Source organism: Ictalurus punctatus, chromosome 12 (assembly GCF_001660625.3).
Source record: "Ictalurus punctatus breed USDA103 chromosome 12, Coco_2.0, whole genome shotgun sequence".
Taxonomy (NCBI): domain Eukaryota; kingdom Metazoa; phylum Chordata; class Actinopteri; order Siluriformes; family Ictaluridae; genus Ictalurus; species Ictalurus punctatus.
The window spans coordinates 28,201,211-28,228,265 of NC_030427.2; the positions used below are offsets into that span (position 1 = coordinate 28,201,211).

Consider the following 27,055-nt stretch of genomic DNA (forward strand, 5'->3'; position numbering starts at 1 on the left):
TTAAACAGGTAGACATTCAAACCCTCTCAGATCAGTTTACAGGGATCTGTTCTATTCCCACAATACAGATCCATTCATTTTACTGTAGACAATTAAAGTAATTGCTCTTCAAAGTCATACGATCTTTCAATATAATTTTGTGCCAGGAGGGACTTTTTAGTCCATTATCAGATGAACATTTCAAACTGGTAGACAATCAAACCCACTCAGATCAGTCCACAGTGCGTTACTCGAGGTTCATAATGAAGATGAATGCATTTTACTGTAGAATTTTGGAGAAATATGACATTATTCCACTTTAGAGGTCTATATAGGTCTATAGAGACATCAACTCTAATAAGTAGAAAAAAATGAATGGCCAATTCTTGTAAGGAAACGTCCATACTATATGCACACTTCATGTGAAGTGTATCCAAAATCAGCAGAATGCTCACACATGCTGTAATGTGTCACCATGGGGGTGTATATAGTTCATATATAGTGGTGTATAAGGAAATGAGCTGGTCAGTTTTATTGAGCATCTTGCAGAACCAGACCTGGTTCTTCTGGAGAAGAAGTTGTTTTTGCAGTGAAACCCAGCAGCCTTCATTGTGTTTTTCGTCTGAAAAGTGTCTCTTATGTAATACACTGCTTTCTTTACTGACTTAAAAAAAATAATTCTGTAACATTTCATTTTGTGCTGGAAAACTAATGTTTGTGAATCTAAAAAATTTTTTTTTGTACTGACTCGATAATGTAGAAGTGTAACGTATCGGGACTGGAGGCGGATGCAGGTGCAGATCAATAATCTTTATTAAACATAAAACACAAAACCAAAGTAAACGCGGTCTTGACCGGGAAACGACAACATCCGAGGCATGGAAACAAACGATACGACCGATACAAAAACGACAACCAATATAACTATACAATCAATAATACTGAGCTCCGTGCTCAGTAACCATGGCGTTTAAATCCCATTCGGATGAGTCATGTGACTCATCCGAAGACGAGCCACAGTGCCATCTGCTGGCCGTACCGTCACAAGAAGTCATAAAAATAAAAATCTATAACAAAGTTTGTGCTAAAAAAAAAAAAATAGGGTGTCTAAAACTTTTGCGCAGTACTGTATATATAATGCTAAATAGAAATATGTGTAAGAACATATTACATACATACAGTTGCAATCAGAAATATTCAACCCCCATTGCAAATCAGGTTTATTGGCAAAATGTACAGACTTTCAGCAGTTTGCGATGAACAAATCAAACGAAAGCCACTGAAATAGTTCAACACGACGAACGCTTCAAGTGGTTTCCCCAAATTCAACTGAAAATGCCAATAATGACTTCTCCAGTCTCAAAATTATTCAACCCCCTGAACAGAATCCCTCACAACAGCACAAATATGCAAAACCGGTGTTGTCTTAAGCACGTCTGAATCAACTAATCATGGGCTTCTTTAATTGCACCAGGTGTGCTTGAGCTAAAAAAAAAACAATTGCACAATTATATTGGCAGATCCAATTACTTTGACAAGCAATTACTTTAATTTTCTACAGTAAAATGAATTGATCTTTACGTTTGATTGTCTACCTATTTGATATGTCCATTGTATAATGGATTAAAAGTACCTCCTGGCTCAAACATATTGACAGATCCAATGAGTTTGAACAGCATTTACTTTAATTTTCATTTCAGTCATTTGCCATTGCAAACGTGATTGATTCTGTCGTTACAGCTTGTAACTATCCAAAAGCGTGATCGAATCATGAGAAAAGCAAACTTTACCTAGGAAAGTGTTAGACACCATTAGACAGCTTAACTGTTTTTTTATCAGTGTGTTGGTTAAACTAGCTTCTTACACAATGTGATCTCTGTAGGCAGACACCAATACCTACATTATTTTCTTAACGTATATATGTCAAAGTATGTAATAGGCTGAAAAACCTTTGTACAGAGTCCACATTTTTTTCCAGACTTTTAAATCTGAGTTGACCGTATCTGCAAACTCAGATGATCCATAACAGCTTTCTGTATCTATTTTGGAGATGTTCAATCTATCAGTTGCTATTTCCTTTGCTCTGAAGGCCTCGGCCTTCCCCGTTACACAGAGAGCGTCACTGTGAATGATGTGACCCTATTTTACTATAACAGCAACATGAAGTCGACAGCTCCATGTCCCGAATGGCTCAACACTACAGCTGGTCAGCAACTCTGGAAAGAGGCCAGTTTTTTTATCACACCACAACATGGCAAATATGGATTTAGCACTCCAAACAGCTATATCACAGTTCAACCTCACAGGTATCTCACTTTTTTTGTAATAGAATGACAACTATAGGCTTTGTTCATCATCATTGATTATTTGACAAAAAATAAGAACATTACAAGTTCAACACATAAAAATATATTCAACACACAATTTGCTTTTCCTTATAGAAAGTTTAATGAATTGCATTTTATCTTAAATTCCATGCACTGTCTAGCCCAGAAATATTCAGGGTTTGGAGGGAGGGTGAGGGGTGAGATGAAGTAATAGCAAAAATAAATATTTTAAAGTCTGTATCAGACCTGCCAACCTTTACGCATTTCAACAATGAGTACGCTGGAGCGTTCTAACTTATACTGACGCTCTGTGGAGGGGCCCGCCCCCTCCCTCCATCTCACACTAGTAATACAGTATGTTATCCTGTGCTCTTGATGCTTGAAAAGTGGGCCTCAATGGGAGAAGGTTTTAAAAATGTCTGCTCTAGTCAGTTTCTCATTAGCAGTGTGTTTTGTAGGTGCCGTGTGGATGTCTCGAAAGAGCTGACTATCGTGCAGCGTTTAAATAGTTCTTAAGTGAGAAATATTTGAATACACTTCTAAGAGCAATAATTGGCGATTAACATTTCATCATTTAATCAGAACTTTAAGCTTGTTTGATATTGTAGTTAAAAATATGTCCAGTAGGTAGCAGCATGGTTTTATTACATTATTATTACATGTTTTCTAGTAATATATACAGATGCAAACTCGCACTGACAACATCTGCCCTTTTATTTTCTTCTGTATTGCAGGGGCACTAAACATGACCTGCTTTCTTCTGTATTGAATTACAGGTTCACATGCGGACATTAACGTTTACCAAGCCTACAGTCGCTGTGACCTCTATCCAGATGGCACCACCAAGTCATCGTTAATCCATGCCTTCAATGGGAAGGACTTCTTAAGTTTAGATATTGACAGTAAGACGTTCATCGCTTCTGTTCCTCAAGCGCTCATATATAAAAGTATTAGGGACAAGGATATAATCTGGCTTGAAATCGTGGTGTCTTACTACAAAAAGACCTGTTTTGACCGCCTTAGGATGTTGTTAGAGCTTGCTCCTGGTGTCAGAAATAAGAAAGGTAAGATATGTGTCCGAGAAATTTAATACTTAAGTTGTGCATCAATATCGCCATCAATTGTGTCTACATTTTTTTCCTAACAGAGCTCTCTCTATATATATATAATATCTATTTTGTCTGTACAGTGAGGAGAAATAAGTATTCAGACATTTTTCTTTGTTGTTTAATAAACTTCCAGTACAAATAGCCACTTCAAATTTACACACAATGTCTTTTTTGCTTTGTACTTATAAATACGAAAAAAAAAAGGCTGTAATTGTATATATTTTATGGTATTTGGCAGACACCCTTATCCAGAGCAACTTACAATGATCTCGTTACAACTGAGCAGTTAAGGTTTAAGGGCCTTGCTCACGGGCCCAGCAGTGGCAGCTCGGTGGTGCTGGAAACTCATGACCTTCCAATCCAGCGTCCTAACCACTCACTCACTGAGCTACCACTCAAGATAACATATCTTTGTTTATACGTCCGAATACATACATTTTTGTTCATATTTACATGTACAAATGTACATTATATATATAATCACTATATATATATAATTGTAGACTACATGCTGTATGTATGAAGTCTAAGTGTTTTTTTTTTTGGGTTTTTTTTGTGTTTAGCTCCAAAGGTCAGGCTTTTCGAGAGGCAGGGCGCTGGTTTCACGCTCCTCACGTGTCATGTGACTGGGTTTTACCCCAGAGCAGTGCAGGTGAAGTGGATTGGGGCAGATTTACAGCTGGTGGATGACGAGATGAATGATGTGCTGCCTAATGGTGATGGCACGTTTCAGACCAGAAGCAGTGTGATCAGACCTGAGGAGAACACAGGAGATCAGCGCTACAGCTGTGTAGTGCATCACAGCAGCCTAGAGGGAAATATTACAGTCACCTGGGGTATGAAGTTACACATTTACACATCAATTAGGTCTTAAATAACAATATGTGCATAATTAATTTGCTAAAATTTCTAAAAATGTCTAACACTTTGCTAGGTAAAGTTTGCTTTTCTCATGATTCGATCAAGCTTTTGGATAGTTACAAGCTGTAACGACAGAATCAGTTACGTTTGCAATAGGCAAAGGACTGAAGCGCGCTTACACAGAAAATTAAAGTAAATGCTATTCAAACTCATTGGATCTGTCAATATGTTTGAGCCAGGAGGCACTTTTAATCCATTATACAATGGACATTTCAAATAGGTAGACAATCAAACCCAGACAGACAGACTCTATGCTCACAGTGAAGATCAATTGGGGGGCTGTGGCTCAGGTGGTAGAGTGGGTTGTCCACTAATCGTAGGGTTGGTGGTTTGATTCCTGGCCCACGTGACTCCACATGCCGAAGTGTCCTTGGGCAAGACACTGAACCCCAAGTTGCTCCTGATGGCAAGTTAGCACCTTACATGGCAGCTCTGCTACCATGGGTAAATGAGACACAGTGTAAAGTGCTTTGGATAAAAGCACTATATAAGTGCGCCATTTATCAATTAATTTTACTGTTGACTTTTTTATTTTATTTTTAAAGTCTTCAAAATCACCTGATCTTCCAGTATAATTGTGCAAGGAGTAATTTTTTAAAATGGAGATTTAAACGAGCCAGGTCAGGTATTTCATGTGTTCCAGCTCAAGCACACATTCAGGCGTGCTGGAGACAAAACACCAGTTCTGCATATTTGTGCCGTTATGAAGGATTCTGTTCAGGGGGTTGAATAATTTTGAGACTGGAGAAGTAATTATTAGGATTTTCAGTTGAATTTGGGGAAACCACTTGAAGCGTTCGTCGTGTTGAACTATTTCAGTGGCTTTTGTCTGATTTGTTCACAAAAAGCTGAAAGTCTGTTTGACAGTAAACCTGATTTACAATGGGAGTTGAATAATTTTGATTTCAACTGTATGGGTGAGATGCACCAATAAGGATTAATCTTAAATCTAGATTAAATCAAATTTTATCTAAGTTTTATTTTTGTTGCACCAAATTTTAAACCTTTTTTTAAATAAACAGACTTACATTTAAACCATCACTGTAATCCTGGATTTAATCTCATAATAAACCTGGATTAACTACAATCTTGTTGCTCCATCACTTTAAACTCAGATTTAAATTTCAGTTAGGGATTAAATTTAATCTTGCTATTGAGGAGGATTAAATTGTCAAAATGGCAGCACTTATTTGGTGGATTGGAGAAAATGAAAGAGATCCTCGCAGTAAAATAAGCGACTGTGTCAATTGTCTCAATTATCTCACTTGTCTTTAATCCCCACAGAAGCACTGAAATCAGCGGAGAGCTGGACCCAGGCATCTTCTTTCTATTTAATTGTCATGTTATCTGTCCTTTTGTCTTCGATTTTTGTTCCATATTGCTCCATTAATTGATTTAATAAATGTCTCATGGCTTGTAAAATCTGAGCTTCTAACACACTGCGCCATTTTCTCAGTGTCTCTGTTATGTGATTGAGCGGTCAATAACGGCAGTTGTTTTTGCTTCATTCACATTATAAAGTTCACGAGCCCTTTGTAGTCACTCAAGAAAGAAAGAGTTACAATTGTTGCTGTTTAGTTACACTGGAGAATTCAGATATTGCCATGTTTATGAAACGCGCATGCGCTGTCGCAGTGTGGTCAAAGGTGGAGAACATGAATCGTAGATGGAGGTTTTAATCACAGGTTAGAGTTCTAATCCCTGATTTGTTCATCTGTGTTTAAAGTGAAGTGGTGCAGCACAACTCGATTTAAAATAAAGTCCAGATCAAGAAATCCTAGACTGGCTCTAAACTGTGTTTAAATTAAATCCTTATTGGTGCAACACACCCTTAGGTGCCACATCTTTCCAAAATAGAAAGTTATAGATTTTTTTTTTTTTTTTAAAGTCTGCACAAAAGCAGCACTTACCACAACGCGACTGCTGTAGATGTAAGAACAAGACTAAAGTATGAATAATCATTGCTTTGCTCATGTTTAGGCGATGTCTCATAGTTTAAGTAGCCTAGAGAAAGTTGATCTGCAGGAGAGTTTCTCTAAAAAGAAAATTACCTGCGCGCTTCCGCGTTCTGATGATCTTTTCACTGTATGTAAAATCACCTGAGCTAAATTGAATATTAACGACGAGAACTTCATGAAAAACACGACGCATAAAGGCTTTCTATACTATTTGTGTTTTTAAAACCACAACTTCTAGATATTTCTCAATGCAGAGGAAATGATGCATACCCATGCAGTTTTCTCTTGGACTGGTTGCTGCTGTTACTCGTGTTTTGAAAGAGTTATTAATGGTGTGAATTTCTCTCAATGCACTCCATTACAACCCTCCATTATCTAAATGTATTATATGCACTATTTAGTTCTGATAGTTAGTCTGTTTGACTGGTCACTTAAATGGAATGGGCTTAATTCAAACCTCAATCACTCAAAAACAAACAGGCTTATAAATAATGACAACTTAAACCTCATGGCAATTGACATTTTAAAAATATCTTCTGTAAGTGGAAAGTTCAGGAATAAAAAGTTCTATTGCTCCAAAAAAAAAAAAATAAACAAACAAAACAAAAAAACAGAATATTATTGTACTTTAATATTTAAATAGTTGGAATATGTTCATAAAGTAAATCTGTAGGCTACTAAGCAGTTCTGTGTAATTAATTTGATAGTTAAAGCGGTCCCTGGCTGCAAAACGTTTGAGAGCCCGTGTGTCAGAATATCTATTTAAATAAATGTAAGAACGAGGTTTTACATACTGCATGGCAATCATAACTGCATTAATGTGAGTCGGACCCTTGTCCAGTTTCAGTCACGTAGAGAAGAGTCAGACACATGTCTTACACTCACTACAACTTCTTACTCTACATCTCTGTTAGATGATCGTCAACATTTATCTAGGGGACACATGTCTGTGAGTGAGGTAAGGCTTTATTTAGTTTATTGAAGACGTGTAGAATAGAAACACATTGAGAACAAGTGGAAAATACAAATACGTTAACGCAATACATTCTTAATGGCCTTAAAATATCATCCATATGAAGAGAACGACAGAACGAGGATGTAGCTAAAGAGTTTGAATCACTGATTAAATATGACATATTACCACAGATGTTGTTTATAATCAAAAGCTCTTTATTGAAATGGGTATGACTGATGATAAGAAATAAAACGGAGTACTGATTTTTGTAGTTCTACTTACATTGTGCATCATCTGCAACACAAACTCCAGACCTGATGTTAGTGTGAGTTACATGCTTTAGTGTACTATGCTGTGTACTCAGTTCTGTGATGTACTCTGAGGTCAAAAAGGTGACAAATCAAAACTGTATAAGCATGAGCCACCGATATGACCAAAATAGATTAATCAACTGATTCTGCGAGAACATGCAGGTCTGATAACACTGTGCTCTGACTGAGCCTGAGGTATCGGAGGTAGAAGAAGGACGTTTAAACTGTAATGATGTCAAACAAGAATGTTCTGAATGACTGAAACTGAGAAACTGAATACATCTTCACATGAGAGGTAACTTCAAATCCCAGCATCTGTAAGGACACAACAGGGAAAACAGTTAACGATTAAATTCATAATGTTATTTTTTTTTTTAAATTAGCCACTGTTTAAAAATAGGTTAAATTAAGTTGTAACAAGTTGATTGATTGATTGAATGAATGATTTAACCAAAAGACAAAGTGATTGGTAAAATAGCAAAATTCACACAGCATTACAAGTCATTGTTATATAGTTAATGTTTGCTTCTTGTGAGCAGAGTCTTGAGAAATGAGAGACAACAATGAGACTTTCTCAATTCTACACCAGTCACTGGTATTAGCCAAACACAAGGGTTTGTTTACGCACCTTTACTTTTTTAAGATGCATCTGATTACAAGCCCAATTACAGTACTATGAAAATGCAGCCTAGTGTAATCCAAACAGCAAGTCTGAAGTTTGTCTCTTCTTTATCTACAAGCAGGTAAATATGAATGTAAAATAGCTAGGTAAAGAATACAGAGGAATGTAGTGTCTATGTGCTATATTATACTGTATATGTAATAAAGCAAAGATTAACAAAAAATAATGAAATTAAACATGTCTACATGAAATCAAATTTACCTAATAATCTTTGAGTCACAAGGTTGTGATGTGAAATCTCTCAACCCGACACCCACCACCAATCACAAAGCACAGACAGCACACTGTTCAAAACTGATGGTTACAAAACATTTGTTAATAACTGAATTGTACTAACTAAAAGAGAATAAATAACATCAAAGCAGCAAATTATGCATTTAATAAACAAGCCATAAAAGCAATACACCGTCAGTAAAACCTCAAAAAGATATCAAAGTAAATACTACATACAATAAAACGCATCTCGATTGTATTGTGTGAATTGAGCAGGTAAATCTACACAAAACATAAAAACCAAACAAACTATATTAATTGAGGCTTTACTGCCTCCTTATGGCTGAAGTAAAAACAACTGTCAACATTTGGCTGGAAAAATAAAGTCTGGTAAAATCATAGTGCTGATTATTCTTTTCATTATTCTGTTATTTATCTTAAAACATTCAGTAGCTACAGTGAAACTAATAGCACATGTATGTAGTTATGAGAGTACATATGGTTGATAGTTGTTCCAGTGTGTTTGATTAGTTATAATATCCAGAGATTTATTTAAGTCCATCCATCCATCCTCTATACCGCTTATCCTTTTCAGGGTCATGGGGAACCTGGAGCCTATCCCAGGGAGCATCGGCCACAAGGCGGGGTACACCCTGGACAGGGTGCCAATCCATCACAGGGCACAATCACACACATATTCATACACTACGGACACTTTGTACATGCCAATCCGCCTACCATGCATGTCTTTGGACTGGGGGAGGAAACCGGAGTAACCAGAGGAAACCCCCGCAGCACGGGGAGAACATGCAAACTCCACACACACAGGGCCACGGTGGGAATCAAACCCCCGACCTTGGAGGTGTGAGGCGAACGTGCTAACCACTAGCCACCATGCGCCACGATTTATTTAAATAATGAAAATATTGAAATTAATTGTTCAGGTCACAATTAAACATGGTGTAAAAGATTCTTAGGATAGTGCTTCACAGGGGGCACATTGCAATGGGGCATCAGTTAAAACACCGTGGAGGCAAAATCCATTTTATAGTTTTATTTCACCAATGTCAGTACATAAACATTCCACAATACATAATCATTCACTAATGCCAGTACATAATCATTCACTAATACCAGTACATAATCATTCACTAATGCCAGTGCATAATCATTCATCAATGTCAGTACATAATCATTCATCAATGTCAGTACATAATCATTCACCAATACCAGTACATAATCATTCACTAATACCAGTACATAATCATTCACCAATGTCAGTACATAATCATTCACCAATGTCAGTACATAATCATTCATCAATGTCAGTACATAATCATTCACCAATACCAGTACATAATCATTCACTAATGCCAGTACATAATCATTCACCAATACATAATCATTCACTAACGTCAGTAAACAGTCAGCCGAACAGTACACAGTTCTAGTGTGGAAGTGCCTGATATAACAGGTAGTGCAGAAGATAGGTGCCAAAGAGTAACAATATAATTTAAAAATGGAAAAAAAATATGAACATAACATGCTATGACTTAGTCTTCAGCAGATTAGCTTATCCAAACATGGAGATAGCAGTTATAGTAGTAACAGCCAGGAAAAGTGTAAACTAGTGACAAAAAATGAAATACTAATATTATATATATATATATATATATATATATATATATATATATATATATATATATATATATATATATATATATATATATATATATAAAAACACCATGTGAAAATTCCTAAGCAGTAAAGCAAGAACAGAGACTAAACAGCTCTTCTAAAACAGCTATTCTCCAAGGCCGCTAATTGGAGTCACAACAAGCTACAGCTGTGAACAGTGGGTGGGGCTTCAATGGTCAACAATGACTACGTTTACATGGACAGCAGTAATCTAATTATTGACCTTACTCTGATTAAGATAATGTGAATAAGGTGTTTACATGAGTCGCTTTAGAATACTCCTGTCATGTTCCCGTTTTGCATGTTATTGATCATAATTAGATTAACCGCCCGCGTCATTACGTCATCGCGCCATGCCGTCCGACGTCCCTCCAGAATTTCACGTATCGACATACAGTTCGTCTTCGTTATGGGACCGTATACATTTTCAGGTGTTTTTATGAATTTTTTTTTACGAACGCTTCAAGTGCAGTTAATTATTTGTCATGCTGTACGTGCTAATAGACGACTGCTTGAAGCCGTGGGCTGCGTCCAAAACTGCATACTTACCGTCTATATAGTATCCGAGATACATGTATTTTTCCCCACTACAGGCCTATAGTAGGCAAGTATGCGGTTTGGGACACAGCCGAACTCTCTTGTTCGCCGTAAAACTGCCGTGTGTGATCATGTCCTGCCGTAAAATGCGGTGAAAACTCACACGACGTTCATAATGTGATTAAGGTGTTTACACGTCTGTAATACACGTCCATGATGCGACTAAAACAGGAGTACTCCACCTGTCATAATTCGATTATTGCTTACTTCGATTATGACCTTAATTAGATTAAGGTAAGTAAAAATTGCTGTTTACATGGTAGTTTCTTAATTAGAGTACGGTCTTAATCGGGTTAAGAGTGGATTATTGTTGTCCATGTAAACGCAGCTAGTGTCATAGGGATTTTCACCACATGGGCTGTGGTATAATGAGTGTTTCTGATTGTGGTTAAACACAGCTCTTTAAAATGAAAAGGTAAAACACCTGCTATTGTAAAACAAAATGTAATAATGGAAAAAAAAATTTGTTAATTAAACTGAGAATTAATGTTAGTGTGAAGGGTTAAGTGACAAATAGTAGGGATGCACCGAATGAAATTATTCGGCCGAAAATAGCAAAAAAAGCACTTTCGGTGTTCGGCCAAATAAGTGAAAAGGCCGAATAAATTTGACCGAACAATGACGTGTTTGATGACGGGACCAAATAGCCTAGCAACCAGAGTGAGACGCGCAGATTTCACGACCTCGATGAGGGGGCGCGCGCATGCAAGAGCTACGAGCTACGTGCTCTTCGGATGTTTACTTTGGAAACATGCTTTTGTTTTGATTCTGCTCCGGAGCATGTTTCTGTCATGTCACGAGACGTAAGGGAGTAGAGTACGGAAGCAGGTAAAGACGTATTTATTTAAGGGCAGGCAGACAAATCCAAATAGTAATCCAAAAAAACCTAGTCAAGACAGGCAAAGGTTTCAGCTGAGCATTAAACAGGCGTAAACGGAGGAAAGCAGGAATCAAAGTCGCGATCACAGAAAACAGGGTCACAACACAAAACAAGAAACATGAACTAGTACTATGAACTGGGAGCGGAAACACCAGTGGGGACTAAATGAACTAATCTATAGTTTAAACTATTAAATCTATCAAGGAACATAACATTAATAACGTATCTAACTATACTATATCTACTATAATACTCCGCGAGGTGTACAGGGACCTGAGCCGTATATAACCGAATAGAACCATTTTCTGCACTCGTCAATGCATTTTTAATGCACTTTTTAGTTGTAGGCTACAGACCGTTACATTCTTTCAGCAGTCAGTTACAGGCCTAACATCGGCTATTCAAGGGGGGCTCAAAGATGACCACATCAAAATATTTTTATTTAACTAATTTATTTATTTAAAGTTATATTGTGCCTTCTTGGTAGCCTATGCCTGCTGGAATTAAAAAAAATGTTTAGTGTTAAATAAATATTTTTAAATTGTAGTTTTTGTAATTGATTTTTTCTTTGAAAAGCAAGACAAAATAGTAAAAAGAACATTTTGACTATTACATTTATTCAATGGTGAAAAAAATGGCAAAAATAAATGGAAAAAACATGTTTGGTTTTCTACCTGCGGCCAAGTTTTTCATTATATTCGGTTTCGGCCAAGAATTTTCATTTCGGTGCATCCCTAACAAATAGATTTTTAAAAAAGCTTATTTGTGGCTCAGACTGAACCTGAAGTATTCTCATTCTTCTTGAGTGAAGACGAGACCTGTGCAAATATCAAGGAAGAAACAGCTAGACCTGAAGACATGGGGCTGTAGGAGTTTGAGGCTGATGATAGACAGCTCGATCTTCTCAAGAGACGACAATGAATTGACCTGCAACAACAAAAGCTAAGACCTGAATAAGGTTTTAACATGTACAGTAATTCATTGTGGAAGATTGCAAGTAACTTTATAACTCGTATATACAGTTTCAGTGTCTTCTGAAAAAGGAAACAAAAGAGAAGCAATGATTTTTAAACTTCCACACTGATCATATGTATCGGCTGATCATTAGGGTACATTGTTCACCTTTATTATAACAGAAAGCCTCGTATTACAAGCCCGACTACAGTGACGATGAAAACGCAGCCTAGTGGAATCCAAACATAAAGTCTGAAGGGTTTCTCTTCTTTACCTACAAGTAAGAAAATGTAAATGTGGTCAGTCTAAGACACAGAAAGAAAATGTCTACTGTAGAACAGTTCTTCCAAGGAAAAAACACACAAATATAGCAGCTGTACAATTTACCTGAACATATTATTAAATGAATATAACATATAAACAAACTGGACAACATCTAACATCATATCCCTGGGAAAGGAGAAATAATATGATAAACGTATTTACTGTCTACGTAATGAGATAACAAATATGAAATATCACACACCAGGACAGGATTAGACCAATATCTTTATAACGTCCAGGTGTAATTTACAGTGTAATAATCTTTACTGTATATAGCATATTATCCCAGATTATAGATTTTACTCTAGATCGGATATTAGAATACATCTTGAATATCACGCCTCAGGCCATATAATAAATGTAAAGAAGTAATATCACACCATGAGTCATAAATCACATTCATTATATAAACATGTAATAAATGACATTAGATTATATATTATATTTATGGCATTTGGCAGATGCCCTTATCCAGAGCGACTTACATATATCTCACTTATATAACTGAGCAGATGAGGGTAAAGGACCTTGCTCAAGGGCCCAGCAGTGGCAGCTTGGTGGTGCTGGGATTTGAACTCATGACCTTCTGGTAAGAAGTCCAATGTCTTAACTACTGAGCTACCACATACTAAATATGTAACACAATTCCCTTAATAAACGATTAGAATAAACATGTGATAATATTCCTAAAGAGCAAATTAATTGTGCAAATATTGTTATTTAAGACATAACTGATATTAAATGTGTAACTTCATACCCCAGGTGACTGTAATATTCCCCTCTAGGCTGCTGTGATGCACTACACAGCTGTAGCGCTGATCTCCTGTGTTCTCCTCAGGTCTGATCACACTGCTTCTGGTCTGAAACGTGCCATCACCATTAGGCAGCACATGATTCATCTCGTCATCCACCAGCTGTAAATCTGCCCCAATCCACTTCACCTGCACTGCTCTGGGGTAAAACCCAGTCACATGACACGTGAGGAGTGTGAAACCAGCGCCCTGCCTCTCGAAAAGCCTGACCTGTGGAACTAAACACAAACAATAAAACAAAACCACTTAGACTTCATACATACAGTATTCAGTCTACATTTACATATATACACACACATACATACATACATACATAGGCAAGAAAAAGTATGTGAACCCTTTGGAATTTCATGGTTTTCTGAATAAATTTGTCATAAAATGTGATCTGATCATCTAAGTCAGGAGTATTGACAAATATAATGTGTCTAAAATAATAACAAAAAAAATCTGATCTTTCATGTCTTTATTGAACACACTCATTCAACATTCAAAATGGCAGCGGAAAAAGTAAGTGAACCCTTAGAATTAATAACTGGTTCCTGGCAGAACTGCTTTAGCTCGGTCATATTCTTTGGACGTCTCATGTGTATGGCTTTCTTCAAGTCATTCCATAGCATCTCTACTGGGTTGAGGTCTGGGCTCTGACTCGGCCACTCCAAAAGGTGGATTTTGTTTTTCTGAAGCCGTTCTGTTGTGGTCTTGCTCCGGTGTTTCGGGTCGTTGTCCTGTTGCATCACCCTGTTCTTTTCCGTAAGCAGTGGCTTCCTTCGTGGTGTCCTGCTGTAGACACCCTGCTTGTTCAATGTTTTAAATATTGTAGACTCATGAACAGAGATGTTAGCCAGTTCCAATGATGCCTTCAAAATCTTTGGCTGTCATTAGGGGAGTAGCAACAGACCCAACGTGTCTCCATTAGTAGAATGTTTGCCTAACTGTAGACTGGTGAATTTCTAAAGTCTTTGAAATCACTGTAACCCTTGCCAGCTTTATGTAAATCAACAATTCTTGATCGTAGATCCTCTGAAAGCTCTTTTTGGTGAGGCAGGGCTCACATAAGCGTGTGCTTCTTGTGCAGAGCAAACTCCAAAAGTTTGAGGGGTTTGTATCAGTCAAAGTAGCTGTAGTCCACACCTCCAAACTCATTTTCTTAATGAGACTCCAATAAAGTTGGTTGTTCTCAATAAAGACATGAAAGATCAGAATTTTTTCTGTGCTATTCTTTTAGACACATTATATTTGTCAATACCCCTGACTTAGATGAAGATCAGATCACATTTTATGACAAATTTATTCAGAAAACCATGAAATTCCATAGGGTTGACATATTTTTTCTTGCCACTGTGTGTGTGTGTGTGTGTGTGTGTGTGTGTGTGTGTGTGTGTGTGTGTTATATATATATATATATATATATATATATATATATATATATAATATTATAAAGTATCTCACAAAAGTGAGTACACCCCTCACATTTTTGTAAATATTTGATTATATCTTTTCATGTGACAACACTGAAGAAATGACACTGTGCTACAATGTATATATATATATATATATATATATATATATATATATACACACACATACATACATATACATATACACACATTATATATATATATATATATATATAGAGAGAGAGAGAGAGAGAGAGAGAGAGAGAGAGCTCTGTTAGGAAAAAAATGTAGACACAATTGATGGCGATATTGATGCACAACTTAAGTATTAAATTTCTCGGACACATATCTTACCTTTCTTATTTCTGACACCAGGAGCAAGCTCTAAGAACATCCTAAGGCGGTCAAAACAGGTCTTTTTGTAGTACGACACCACGGTTTCAAGCCAGATTATATCCTTGTCCCTAATACTTTTATATATGAGGGCTTGAGGAACAGAAGCGATGAACGTCTTGCTGTCCGTATCTAAACTTATAAAGTCCTTCCCATTGAAAGCATGGGTTAACGATGACTTGGTGGTGCCATCTGGATAGAGGTCACAGCGACTGTAGGCTTGGTAAACGTTAATGTCCGCATGTGAACCTGTAATTCAATACAGAAGAAAGCAGGTCATGTTTAGTGCCCCTGCAATACAGAAGAAAATAAAAGGGCAGATGTTGTCAGTGCAAGTTTGCATCTGTATATATTACTAGAAAACATGTAATAATAATGTAATAAAACCATGCTGCTACCTACTGGACATATTTTTAACTACAATATCAAACAAGCTTAAAGTTCTGATTAAATGATGAAATGTTAATCGCCAATTATTGCTCTTAGAAGTGTATTCAGATATTTCTCACATAAGAACTATTTAAACGCTGCACGATAGTCAGCTCTATCGAGACATCCACACGGCACCTACAAAACACACTGCTAATGAGAAACTGACTAGAGCAGACATTTTTAAAACCTCCCATTGAGGCCCACTTTTCAAGCATCATGAGCACAGGATAACATACTGTATTACTAGTGTGAGATGTAGCAGGGCTCTACAGTAACAATTTCTTTTAGGAGCACTTTAATAAATAAAAAGTTTATTTATTTATTAAAGAGATGGGAACGTTAATGTGCCACAATATAACACACAAGTAGGCATGAGAAAACTTGAGTTGGTCAATTATGACAGAATTTAGGAACATAATGTTAGCCATGACATTCATTTACCTTCTGATAAACTACATTTAATATTTGCAGTTAATTTTACAGACTGTATGTAAAAAACCACCGTTAACCTGTTCCACCTTGTAAACAAATACAATAAACATCAATGTTCAGGACAAACAAACTTCTTTCATGTTGTCATTATGGGGTACTGTTTGTAGAATTTTGAGGAAAATAATGAACTTAATCTATTTTGGAATAAGGCTGTAACATAACAAAATGTGGCTGGAAAATAATGGTGGCCAGACAAAATATTGACACTTTGGGCACAATTTGGACTTAGGGGTGTACTCACTTTTGTTGGCAGCGGTTTAGACATTAATGGCTGTGTGTTGAGTTATTTTGAGGGGACAGCAAATTTACACTGTTACACAAGCTGTACACTCACTACTTTACATTGTAGCAAAGTGTCATTTCTTCAGTGCTGTCACATGAAAAGATATAATCAAATATTTACAAAAATGTGAGGGGTGTACTCACTTTTGTGAGATACTTTATAATATAATTATAATATAATATAATATAATATAATTTTATATATATATATATATATATATATATATATATATATATATATAAAATGTGAGCTTGAACAAATATAATGTGAGCTTTTTTGAGGTCATTAACTCAAGGGTTCACATACTTTTTCCACAAGCACTGAGGTTTTTTTTGGTTGTTCGCAATAAAGACATGAAAGATCAGAATTTTTTCTGTGTCATTATTTTAGACACATTATATTTGTCAATACCCCTGACTTAGATGAAGATCAGATCACATTTTATGACAAATTTATTCAGAAAACCATGAAATTCCAAAGGGTTCACATACTTTTTCTTGCCACTGTGTGTGTGTGTGTGTGTAATATATATATATATATATAAAAATATACCTTATTCATTTATTTTAGTTTATATTGTGTAAGTGAGTGAGAATGTTCCAGCATACTAAGTGCTGAAATGCGTAAAGGTTGGCAGGTCTGATACAGGCTTTTGAAGCGTCATGAAACACTAAACTACATTTTCTGTGATTTTAACAGACTTGTTCGTATCGCACATCATAAAAGACAATGTTAGCATCCGTTAATTTTAATAGTAGGAGAAAACTGGTTTACTGAGCTTTTATCCGCCATCTTCATCTTCTGGGTTTAAAATCTCGGCCAGTCACACGTCACAGGCAGTGACATGGCAATGTACTATAGTGCTTCGATGACCTGTTGGTGTCTCATAATTATTCATGAGCCTGCGTGTTTTTATCCTATGAGAAGATGCTGTCTCTTAATTATTCATGACAGAACGTGGTGCTTTCCTACAGATGTAGTAGATGAGAGAGGCGTTCAAATGGGTCGCAGGTGTTTCTTTCAGTGGTGTAAGAGTCGAGTGTGTTTTCTCGGGAGAGCTACGAGAATTGGAGAAATGTCGACTTCGGACTTGCTCATGAAAGCAGTTTGCATCTACACAATGATGCGGTACTCAGTCCCGAGGACTTTTCTATCCCTTCAAATGAAGCATGTGTCTACTTTTTAACCATGACAATATTACTTGCCTTTTGAGATAATTATACCGCTTAAAGCTCTGCAGGTCGTCACATGCAAAACTATACAATGAGCGTCCACGTTGAAGGGAACAGCCTTTCCCCTTTTATTCGTGAAAAGCTTGAGCCTATTAGATAGCCACCATTCCGACACTGCTCCCATCCGCGCTGCCTCCGGTTTTATATCACGTTTTCCTCCATAGTCACGCAAGGGGATAATGGTTCAAATAGATAGGGCAGATTCCCTGCCACGCCCACTCCCCCTCCCTTCTTCATACAGCCATCCACACCCATTTTTCAAAAACATTGAGAGGTAGACTTGAGTTGAAAGAGGGAGGTTTCATGAGCCGCAAAATATTTATTTTTGCTATTTTTTCATCTCACCCTTCACCCAACCTCCAAACCCTGAATATTTCTGGACTAGACAGTGCATGGAATTTAAGATAAAATGCAATTCATTAAACTTTCTATAAGGACAAGCAAATTGTGAGATACCTGTGAGGTTGAACTGCGATTTGGCTGTTTGAAGTGCTAAAGCCATAATTCCAATGTTGTAGTGTGATTTAAAAGTGGTATCTTTCCAGAGTTGCTGACCAGCTGTAGTGTTGAGCCATTCGGGACATGGAGCTGTCGACTTCATGTTGCTGTCATAGTAAAATAGGGTCACATCATTCACAGTGCCACTCTCTGAGTAATGGGGAAGGCCAAGGCCTTCAGAGCAAAGGAAATTCCAACTGATAGAATGAACATCTGCAAAATAGAAAGAGAAAGTAGTTATGGATCATCTGAGTTTGCAGATACGGTCAACTCAGATTCAAAAGTCTGGAAAATGTAAAGGGGAAAAAAATGTGGACTTTGTCCAAAGGTTTTTCTGCCTATTATATACTTTGACTTACTTATGATATACTTTTGATATATAGGTTAAGAAAACAATGTGGGTATTGGTGTCTGCCTACACAGATCACATTGTGTAAGAAGCTAGTTTAACCAACACACTGATTTAAAAAAAAAAAAAAAAAGTTAAGCCAGTTCAGGTATTTCATGTGTTCCAGCTCAAGCACACTGGTGCAATTAAAGAAGCCCTTGATTAGTTGATTCAGGCGTGCTGGATACAAAACACCAGTTCTGCATATTTGTGCTGTTATGAAGGATTCTGTTCAGGGGGTTGAATAATTTTGAGACTGGAGAAGTCATTATTAGCATTTCAGTTGAATTTGGGGAAACCACTTGAAACGTTCGTCGTGTTGAACTATTTCAGTGGCTTTTGTCTGATTTGTTCACAAAAAGCTGAAAGTCTGTTTGACAGTAAACCTGATTTACAATGGGGGTTGAATAATTTTGATTTCAACTGTATGGGTGAGATGCACCAATAAGGATTAATCTTAAATCTAGATTAAATTAAGTTTTATCTAATAATTCTGTTGCACCAAACTTTAAACCTTGTTTAAAAATAAACAGACTTACATTTAAACCATCACTTTAATCCTGGATTTAATCTCATAATAAACCTGGATTAACTACAATCTTGTTGCTCCATCACTTTAAACTCAGATTTAAATTTCAGTTAGGGATTAAATTTAATCTTGCTATTGAGGAGGATTAAATTGTCAAAATGGCAGCACTTGTTTGGTGGATTGGAGAAGATGAAAAAGATCCTCACAGTAAAATAAGCGACTGTCTCCACCCTGTTGAGTTTTAGGATGGTGCTGAACAGGTACCGATTCAGCAAGGAAACGGATTAGGTTACATAAAAAAAAACTGAACCTGCAGTTAGACCTGGCAGTGGCCGAATGCAGCCATACCACCCGTGCCCCAGCTTTTAACAGCCTTGCACTTTTGCACTACTGGTTGTTTCCTAATGGTGGATGGGGACCTCTTTGGAGTACATAAATCAACTGTGAGCAGAATTGTTGGAAGAGTATCGGGGCAATTGCAGCCTTGAAAAATCCATTTATAAGATTTTCCCCAACAGCAGAAACATCTGCTGGATTTGATAGAAGAGCTGGTTTTCCAGGAGTTATAGGAGCATGTGACCGTACTCGCATTCCCATTCAAACCCAGGTGGAGACAATGGAGAGCTGTTTCACAACACCACTGGTCAGAAATGTGTCCCTCCGCTCCTGTGCTGATCTTTTCTCACTTTCGATTTGAGGATTTTCCAGCAGGCTTTCACATTATTAACATCTCACTTGTCTTTAATCCCCACAGAAGCACTGAAATCAGCAGAGAGCTGGACCCAGGAATCTTCTTTCTATTTAATTGTCATGTTATCTGTCCTTTTGTCTTCGATTTTTGTTCCATATTGCTCCATTAATTGATTTAATAAATGTCTCATGGCTTGTAAAATTTGAGCTTCTAACACACTGCGCCATTTTCTCAGTGTCTCTGTTATGTGAATGAGCGGTTAATAACGGCAGTTGTTTTTGCTTTATTCACATTATAAAGTTCACGAGCCCTTTGTAGTCACTCAAGAAAGAAAGAGTTACAATTGTTGCTGTTTAGTTACACTGGAGAATTCAGATATTGCCATGTTTATGAAACGCGCATGCGCTGTCGCAGTGTGGACACATGAACCGTAGTTCTAATCCCGGATTTGTTCATCTGTGTTTAAAATTAAGTGGGGCAACACAACTCGATTTAAAATAAAGTCCAGATCAAGAAATCCTAGACTAGCTCTAAACTGTGTTTAAATTAAATCCTTATTGGTGGAACACACCCTTAGGTGCCACATCTTTCCAAAATAGAAAGTTATAGTTTGTTTTTTTTTTTTTTTTTAAGTCTCCACAAAAGCAGCACTTACCACAACGCGACTGCTGGAGATGTAAGAACAAGACTAAAGTATGAATAATCCTTGCTTTGTTGATGTTTAGGCGATGTCTCATAGTTTAAGTAGCCTAGAGAAAGTTGATCTGCAGGAGGGTTTCTCTCAAAAGAAAATTACCTGCGCACTTCCGCGTTCTGATGGTGCACTTGTAGAAACATGGCAGCATCAGAGGAAATGGTGCACACACATGCAGTTTTCTCTTGGACTGGTTGCTGCTGTTACTCGTGTTTTGAAAGAGTTATTAATGGTGTGAATTTCTCTCAATGTACTCCATTACAACCCTCCATTATCTAAATGTATTATATGTACTATTTAGTTCTGATAGTTAGTCTGTTTGACTGGTCACTTAAATGGAATGGCTTAATTCAAACCTCAATCACTCAAAAACAGGCTTATAAATAATGACAACTTAAATCTCATGGCAATTGACATTTTAAAAATATGTTCTGTAAGTGGAAAGTTCAGGAATAAAAAGTTCTATTGCTCCAAAAAAAATAAAAATAAAATAAAAAATAAACAAACAAACAAACAAAAAAAACCCAAACAGAATATTATTGTACTTTAATATTTAAATAGTTGGGATATGTTCATAAAGTAAATCTGTAGGCTACTAAGCAGTTCTGTGTAATTAATTTGATAGTTAAAGCAGTCCCTGGCTGCAAAACGTTTGAGAGCCCGTGTGTCAGAATATCTATTTAAATAAATGTAAGAACGAGGTTTTACATACTGCATGGCAATCATAACTGCATTAATGTGAGTCGGACCCTTGTCCAGTTTCAGTCACGTAGAGAAGAGTAAGACACATGTCTTACACTCACTACACCTTCTTACTCTACATCTCTGTTAGATGATCGTCAACATTTATCTAGGGGACAAGTGTGTGAGTGAGGTAAGGCTTTATTTAGTTTATTGAAGACGTGTATAGGCCTATAAGCCGAACTATAGGCTTTGTTCATCATCATTGATTATTTGACAAAAAATAAGAACATTACAAGTTCAACACATAAAAATGTATTCAACACACAACTTGCTTTTCCTTATAGAAAGTTTAATGAATTGCATTTTATCTTAAATTCCATGCACTGTCTAGTCCAGAAATATTCAGGGTTTGGAGGGAGGGTGAGGGGTGAGATGAAGTAATAGCAAAGATAAATATTTAAAAGCCTGTATCAGACCTGCCAACCTTTACGCATTTCAACACTGAGTACGCCGGAACATTCTCACTTCATACTAACTGACACTTTGTCATCTCACACTAGTAATACAGTATGTTATCCTGTGCTCTTGATGCTTGAAAAGTGGGTCTCAATAGGAGGTTTTAAATATGTCTGCTCTAGTCAGTTTCTCATTAGCAGTGTGTTCGGGGCGATGCGGCTTTGCTTTGCTAGGTCCAGGCGGTACATGTCTTTGTTAATTTGCTTCAAGACTCGGAAGGGGCCGATATATTTAGGTTGGAGTTTTTTGCCCGAGAGGGGTGACTTTAGATCTCTGTGGAAAGCCACACCCTGTCACCGGGTTGATAATTGGGGTGATCCCTCCGGCACCGGTCTGCCTTTCATTTGGCGGTGCGGAAGGCCTGCACGAGCTGTTGGTAGGCGCGTTCCCAGACCTGTTCACTCCGGCGGAACCACTCATCTACCGCTGGTGAGTCAGTGGGGGAGGCGTTCCAGGGGAACAATGGCGACTGGTAGCCCAAGACACACTGAAATGGGGTGAGCTTGGTGGCGGAATGCCGTAGCGAGTTCTGTGCATATTCCGCCCACAGTAGGAAGTGGCTCCAGTCCCCTGGATTGGTGGCGCAGAAGGTTCGGAGGAACCGTATGACCTCTTGGTTGGCCCGTTCTGCCTGTGCGTTGTCCTGGGTGTGGTACCGGAAGTGAGATTAACGGTGACCCCCATCTTCTCCATGAAACTGGCCCAGATGCGAGACGTGAACTGTGGACCCCTGTCACTCACAATCTCTTCTGGGATGCCGAAGTATCTAAACACATGTTGGAAAAGTAGTTCGGCTGTGGTAAAGGCAGATGGGATGGCCAGTAGTGGAATTAGGCGATGGATTTCGAAAACTGATAAACAATCACCAGTATCACGGTATTACCTTTCGACTCCTGCAAGTCCGTTATGAAATCTAGGGCCAGGTGAGACCAGCGTGGACGAACAGTCTAGAGTGCATGGGTCAGACGAAAGATGAAGTACGGAAGGGAATCAGGGTCAGACGAAAGACGAAGTACGGAAGGGAATCAAGGTCAGACGAAAGACGAAGTACGGAAGGGAATCAGGGTCAGGCGATCGGGCAAACGGGCAGTACTAGGCTTAGGCAGAATCGTAGTCAACAAACAATGCAAATATCAGAATCAGTTTAGCGGATACGGAAATTAATGCTCAGTACACAACAGAGACGAGGCTGCTGAGCGTTTACTTCACAAGACGCTGACGTTAACGAGGCCTTTTATAACTTATGGTGCAGCACAGGTGTTCGTACTCAATACTCCGGCGAACTCAAGCGCGGGCATGGCTGGGAAGTGTAGTCCTCGTCCGCCATGTTTGTAGGCGGCACTGTATGCTGAGAACTGCAGCCTCGAGTTCGCCATGGCGTAACAATACATTGATATCATATTATTTAAGAAGATTGAGAATACTTCAGGTTCAGTCTGAGCCACAAATAAGCTTTTTAAAAAATCTATTTGTTAGGGATGCACCGAAATGAAAATTCTTGGCCGAAGCCGAAACCGAATATAATGAAAAACTTGGCCGAAGGTCGAATACCGAACACGTTTTTTCCATTTATTTTGCCATTTTTTTCACCATTGAATAAATTAAATAATCAAAATGTGCTTTTTACTATTTTGTCCTGCTTTTCAAAGAAAAAAATCAATTACAAAAACTACAATTTCAAATATTTATTTAACACTGACCATTTTTTTTAATTCCAGCAGGTATAGGCTTACAACAAGGCACAATATAACTTTAAATAAATAAATGAGTAAAATAAAAATATTTTGATGTGGTCATCATTGAGTACCTGGCTGTTACAACTATAACTGCTATCTCCATGTTTGGATAAGCTAATCTGCTAAAGAATAAGTCATAGCATGTTATGTTCACATTTATTCCATTTTTAAATTATATTGTTACTCTTTGGCACCTATCTTCTGCACTACCTGTTATATCAGGCACTTCCACACTAGAACTGTGTACTGTTCGGCTGACTGTTTACTGACATTGGTGAATGATTATGTACTGACATTGATGAATGATTATGTACTGGTATTGGTGAATGATTATGTACTGGTATTGGTGAATGATTATGTACTGGTATTGGTGAATGATTATGTACTGGTATTGGTGAATGATTATGTACTGGTATTGGTGAATGATTATGTACTGACATTGGTGAATGATTATGTACTGTCATTGTTGAATGATTATGTACTGGTATTGGTGAATGATTATGTACTGGCATTAGTGAATGATTATGCACTGGCATTAGTGAATGATTATGCACTGGTATTAGTGAATGATTATGCACTGGTATTAGTGAATGATTATGTACTGGTATTGGTGAATGATTATGTACTGGCATTAGTGAATGATTATGTACTGACATTGATGAATGATTATGTACTGACATTGGTGAATGATTATGTACTGGTATTAGTGAATGATTATGTACTGGTATTAGTGAATGATTATGTACTGGTATTGGTGAATGATTATGTACTGGCATTAGTGAATGATTATGTATTGTGGAATGTTTATGTACTGACATTGGTGAAATAAAACTATAAAATGGATTTTGCCTCCACGGTGTTTTAACTGATGCCCCATTGCAATGTGCCCCCTGTGAAGCACTATCCTAAGAATCTTTTACACCATGTTTAATTGTGACCTGAGCAATTAATTTTGATATTTTCATTATTTAAATAAATCGTGGCGCATGGTGGCTAGTGGTTAGCATATTCGCCTCACACCTCCAGGGTCTGGGGTTTGATTCCCACAGTGGCCATGTGTGTGTGGAGTTTGCATGTTCTCCCCGTGCTACAGGGGTTTCTTCCGGGTACTCCGGTTTCCTCCCCCAGTCCAAAGACATGCATGGTAGGCGCATTGGCATGTACAAAGTGTCCGTAGTGTATGAATGTGTGTGATTGTGCCCTGCAATGGACTGGCACCCTGTCCAGGGTGTACCCCGCCTTGTGCCCGATGCTCCCTGGGATAGGCTCCAGGTTCCCCATGACCCTGAAAAGGATAAGCGGTATAGAGGATGGATGGATGGACTTAAATAAATCTCTGGATATTATAACTAATCAAACACACTGGAAGAACAATCAACCATATGTACTCTCATAACTACATACATGTGCTATTAGTTTCACTGTAGCTACTGAATGTTTTAAGATAAATAACAGAATAATGAAAAGAATAATCAGCACTATGATTTTACCAGACTTTATTTTTCCAGCCAAATGTTGACAGTTGTTTTTACTTCTGCCATAAGGAGGCAGTAAAGCCTCAATTAATATAGTTTGTTTGGTTTTTATGTTTTGTGTAGACTTACCTGCTCAATTCACACAATACAATCGAGATGTACTTTATTGTATGTAGTATTTACTTTGATATCTTTTTGAGGTTTTACTGACGGTGTATTGCTTTTATGGCTTGTTTATTAAATGCATGATTTGCTGCTTTGATGTTATTTATTCTCTTTTAGTTAGTACAATTCAGTTATTAACAAATGTTTTGTAACCATCAGTTTTGAACAGTGTGCTGTCTGTGCTTTGTGATTGGTGGTGGGTGTCGGGTTGAGAGATTTCACATCACAACCTTGTGACTCAAAGATTATTAGGTAAATTTGATTTCATGTAGACGTTTAATTTCATTATTTTTTGTTAATCTTTGCTTTATTACATATACAGTATAATATAGCACATAGACACTACATTCCTCTGTATTCTTTACCTAGCTATTTTACATTCATATTTACCTGCTTGTAGATAAAGAAGAGAAACCCTTCAGACTTTATGTTCGGATTACACTAGGCTGCGTTCTCATCGCCACTGTAATCGGGCTTGTAATAAGATGCATCTTAAAAAGTAAAGGTGAGTAAACAAACCCTTGTGTTTGGCAAATACCAGTGACTGGTGTAGAATTGAGAAAGTCTCATTGTTGTCCCTCATTTCTCAAGACTCTACTCACAAGAAGCAAACATTAACTATATAACAATGACTTGTAATGCTGTGTAAATTCTGCTATTTTACCAATCACTTTGTCTTTTGGTTAAATCATTCATTCAATCAATCAATCAATCAACTTGTTACAGCTTAATTTAACCCATTTTTAAACAGTGGCTAATTAAAAAAAAATAATATTATGAATTTAATCGTTAATTGTTTTCCCTGTTGTGTCCTGTCACGGTACGAGACTGGAGGCGGATGCAGGTGCAGGTCACACTCTATTATTTAAACAAGAAACAAATAAACAGATAAACACAGGGAGCGCGGTCTCTACTGACTATACACACTCTGGTCCTCTAGCTACGACCGCTAGCATGCTACACCTTAGCATATACCGTTACCCTTCCTTGACGAACCAAACCAACTATAATACTGCGCGATGTGCGCAGTCACACGGGGGGTTTAACTAACAAACCTAATTAACTCAAACCATGGGCACCTGTGGCAAATCAGAGATGCTCAAACTTAACTCAGTGTCCAAGCGGGAAGTGAACGAAAACAAAAGAGTCACGTGACCAGTCAGCAGCCGTACCGCAGTGCCCTCTGCTGGCCGTGGCGTAACCTGTCCTTACAGATGCTGGGATTTGAAGTTACCTCTCATGTGAAGATGTATTCAGTTTCTCAGTTTCAGTCATTCAGAACATTCTTGTTTGACATCATTACAGTTTAAACGTCCTTCTTCTACCTCCGATACCTCAGGCTCAGTCAGAGCACAGTGTTATCAGACCTGCATGTTCTCGCAGAATCAGTTGATTATATAGTTTTGATTCGTCACCTTTTTGACCTCAGAGTTCCTCACAGAACCGAGTACACAGTTATACGCAATGTTGCACGCCACATTTAAAAAATGATCAAAGCTGCTAATGCTAAACATGTAACTCACACTAACATCAGGTCTGGAGTTTGTGTTGCAGATGATGCACAATGTAAGTAGAACTACAAAAATCAGTACTCCGTTTTATTTCTTATCATCAGTCATACCCATTTCAATAAAGAGCTTTTGATTATAAACAACATCTGTGGTAATATATGTCATATTTAATCAGTGATTCAAACTCTTTAGCTACATCCTCGTTCTGTCGTTCTCTTC

At 37.5% G+C, this 27,055-nt stretch overlaps 3 protein-coding genes across 4 annotated transcripts in view; 2 read left to right on the top strand and 1 right to left on the bottom strand.

Annotated features, from left to right (window-relative positions):
• LOC128628798 (zinc-alpha-2-glycoprotein) overlaps window positions 1-27,055 on the top strand; it is a 39,159-nt gene that overhangs the window by 7,180 nt on the left and 4,924 nt on the right. The window lies entirely within an intron of this gene.
• Window positions 2,094-26,981, top strand: LOC108261396 (hereditary hemochromatosis protein homolog). 2 transcript variants are annotated; one of them, XM_053684625.1, is made up of 5 exons: window positions 2,094-2,285; window positions 3,083-3,370; window positions 3,979-4,251; window positions 25,726-25,830; window positions 26,540-26,981. In XM_053684625.1, exons 1-5 carry the CDS (start codon window positions 2,231-2,233, stop codon window positions 26,551-26,553), a joined length of 735 nt encoding a protein of 244 aa, XP_053540600.1. In that variant the 5' UTR covers window positions 2,094-2,230; the 3' UTR covers window positions 26,554-26,981. The 2 variants fall into 2 exon arrangements, with proteins under 2 accessions (XP_053540600.1, XP_053540601.1); XM_053684626.1 differs by lacking the exons at window positions 25,726-25,830; window positions 26,540-26,981 and adding an exon at window positions 5,621-7,642.
• Window positions 9,495-20,869, bottom strand: LOC108261397 (class I histocompatibility antigen, F10 alpha chain). The gene is made up of 6 exons (XM_017462290.3): window positions 20,711-20,869; window positions 18,406-18,660; window positions 15,472-15,759; window positions 13,666-13,938; window positions 12,753-12,858; window positions 9,495-12,557 (listed from the first exon to the last, which is right to left on the bottom strand). The coding sequence occupies exons 1-5, from the start codon at window positions 20,790-20,792 to the stop codon at window positions 12,758-12,760; spliced, it is 999 nt and encodes a 332-aa protein (XP_017317779.1). The 5' UTR covers window positions 20,793-20,869; the 3' UTR covers window positions 9,495-12,557; window positions 12,753-12,757.

Excerpts from the sequence above, each read along its gene's own strand:
- LOC108261396 (XM_053684625.1), top strand. The coding sequence starts at position 2,231 with ATGGCAAATATGGATTTAGCACTCCAAACAGCTATATCACAGTTCAAC. Across the intron at positions 2,286-3,082 it reads ATCACAGTTCAACCTCACAG|GTTCACATGCGGACATTAAC; the intron begins GTATCTCACTTT and ends ATTGAATTACAG. Across the intron at positions 4,252-25,725 it reads AAATATTACAGTCACCTGGG|ATAAAGAAGAGAAACCCTTC; the intron begins GTATGAAGTTAC and ends ACCTGCTTGTAG.
- LOC108261397 (XM_017462290.3), bottom strand. The coding sequence starts at position 20,792 with ATGAGACATCGCCTAAACATCAACAAAGCAAGGATTATTCATACTTTA. Across the intron at positions 18,661-20,710 it reads TCTCCAGCAGTCGCGTTGTG|ATGTTCATTCTATCAGTTGG; the intron begins GTAAGTGCTGCT and ends TCTATTTTGCAG. Across the intron at positions 15,760-18,405 it reads ATCGCAGTTCAACCTCACAG|GTTCACATGCGGACATTAAC; the intron begins GTATCTCACAAT and ends ATTGAATTACAG.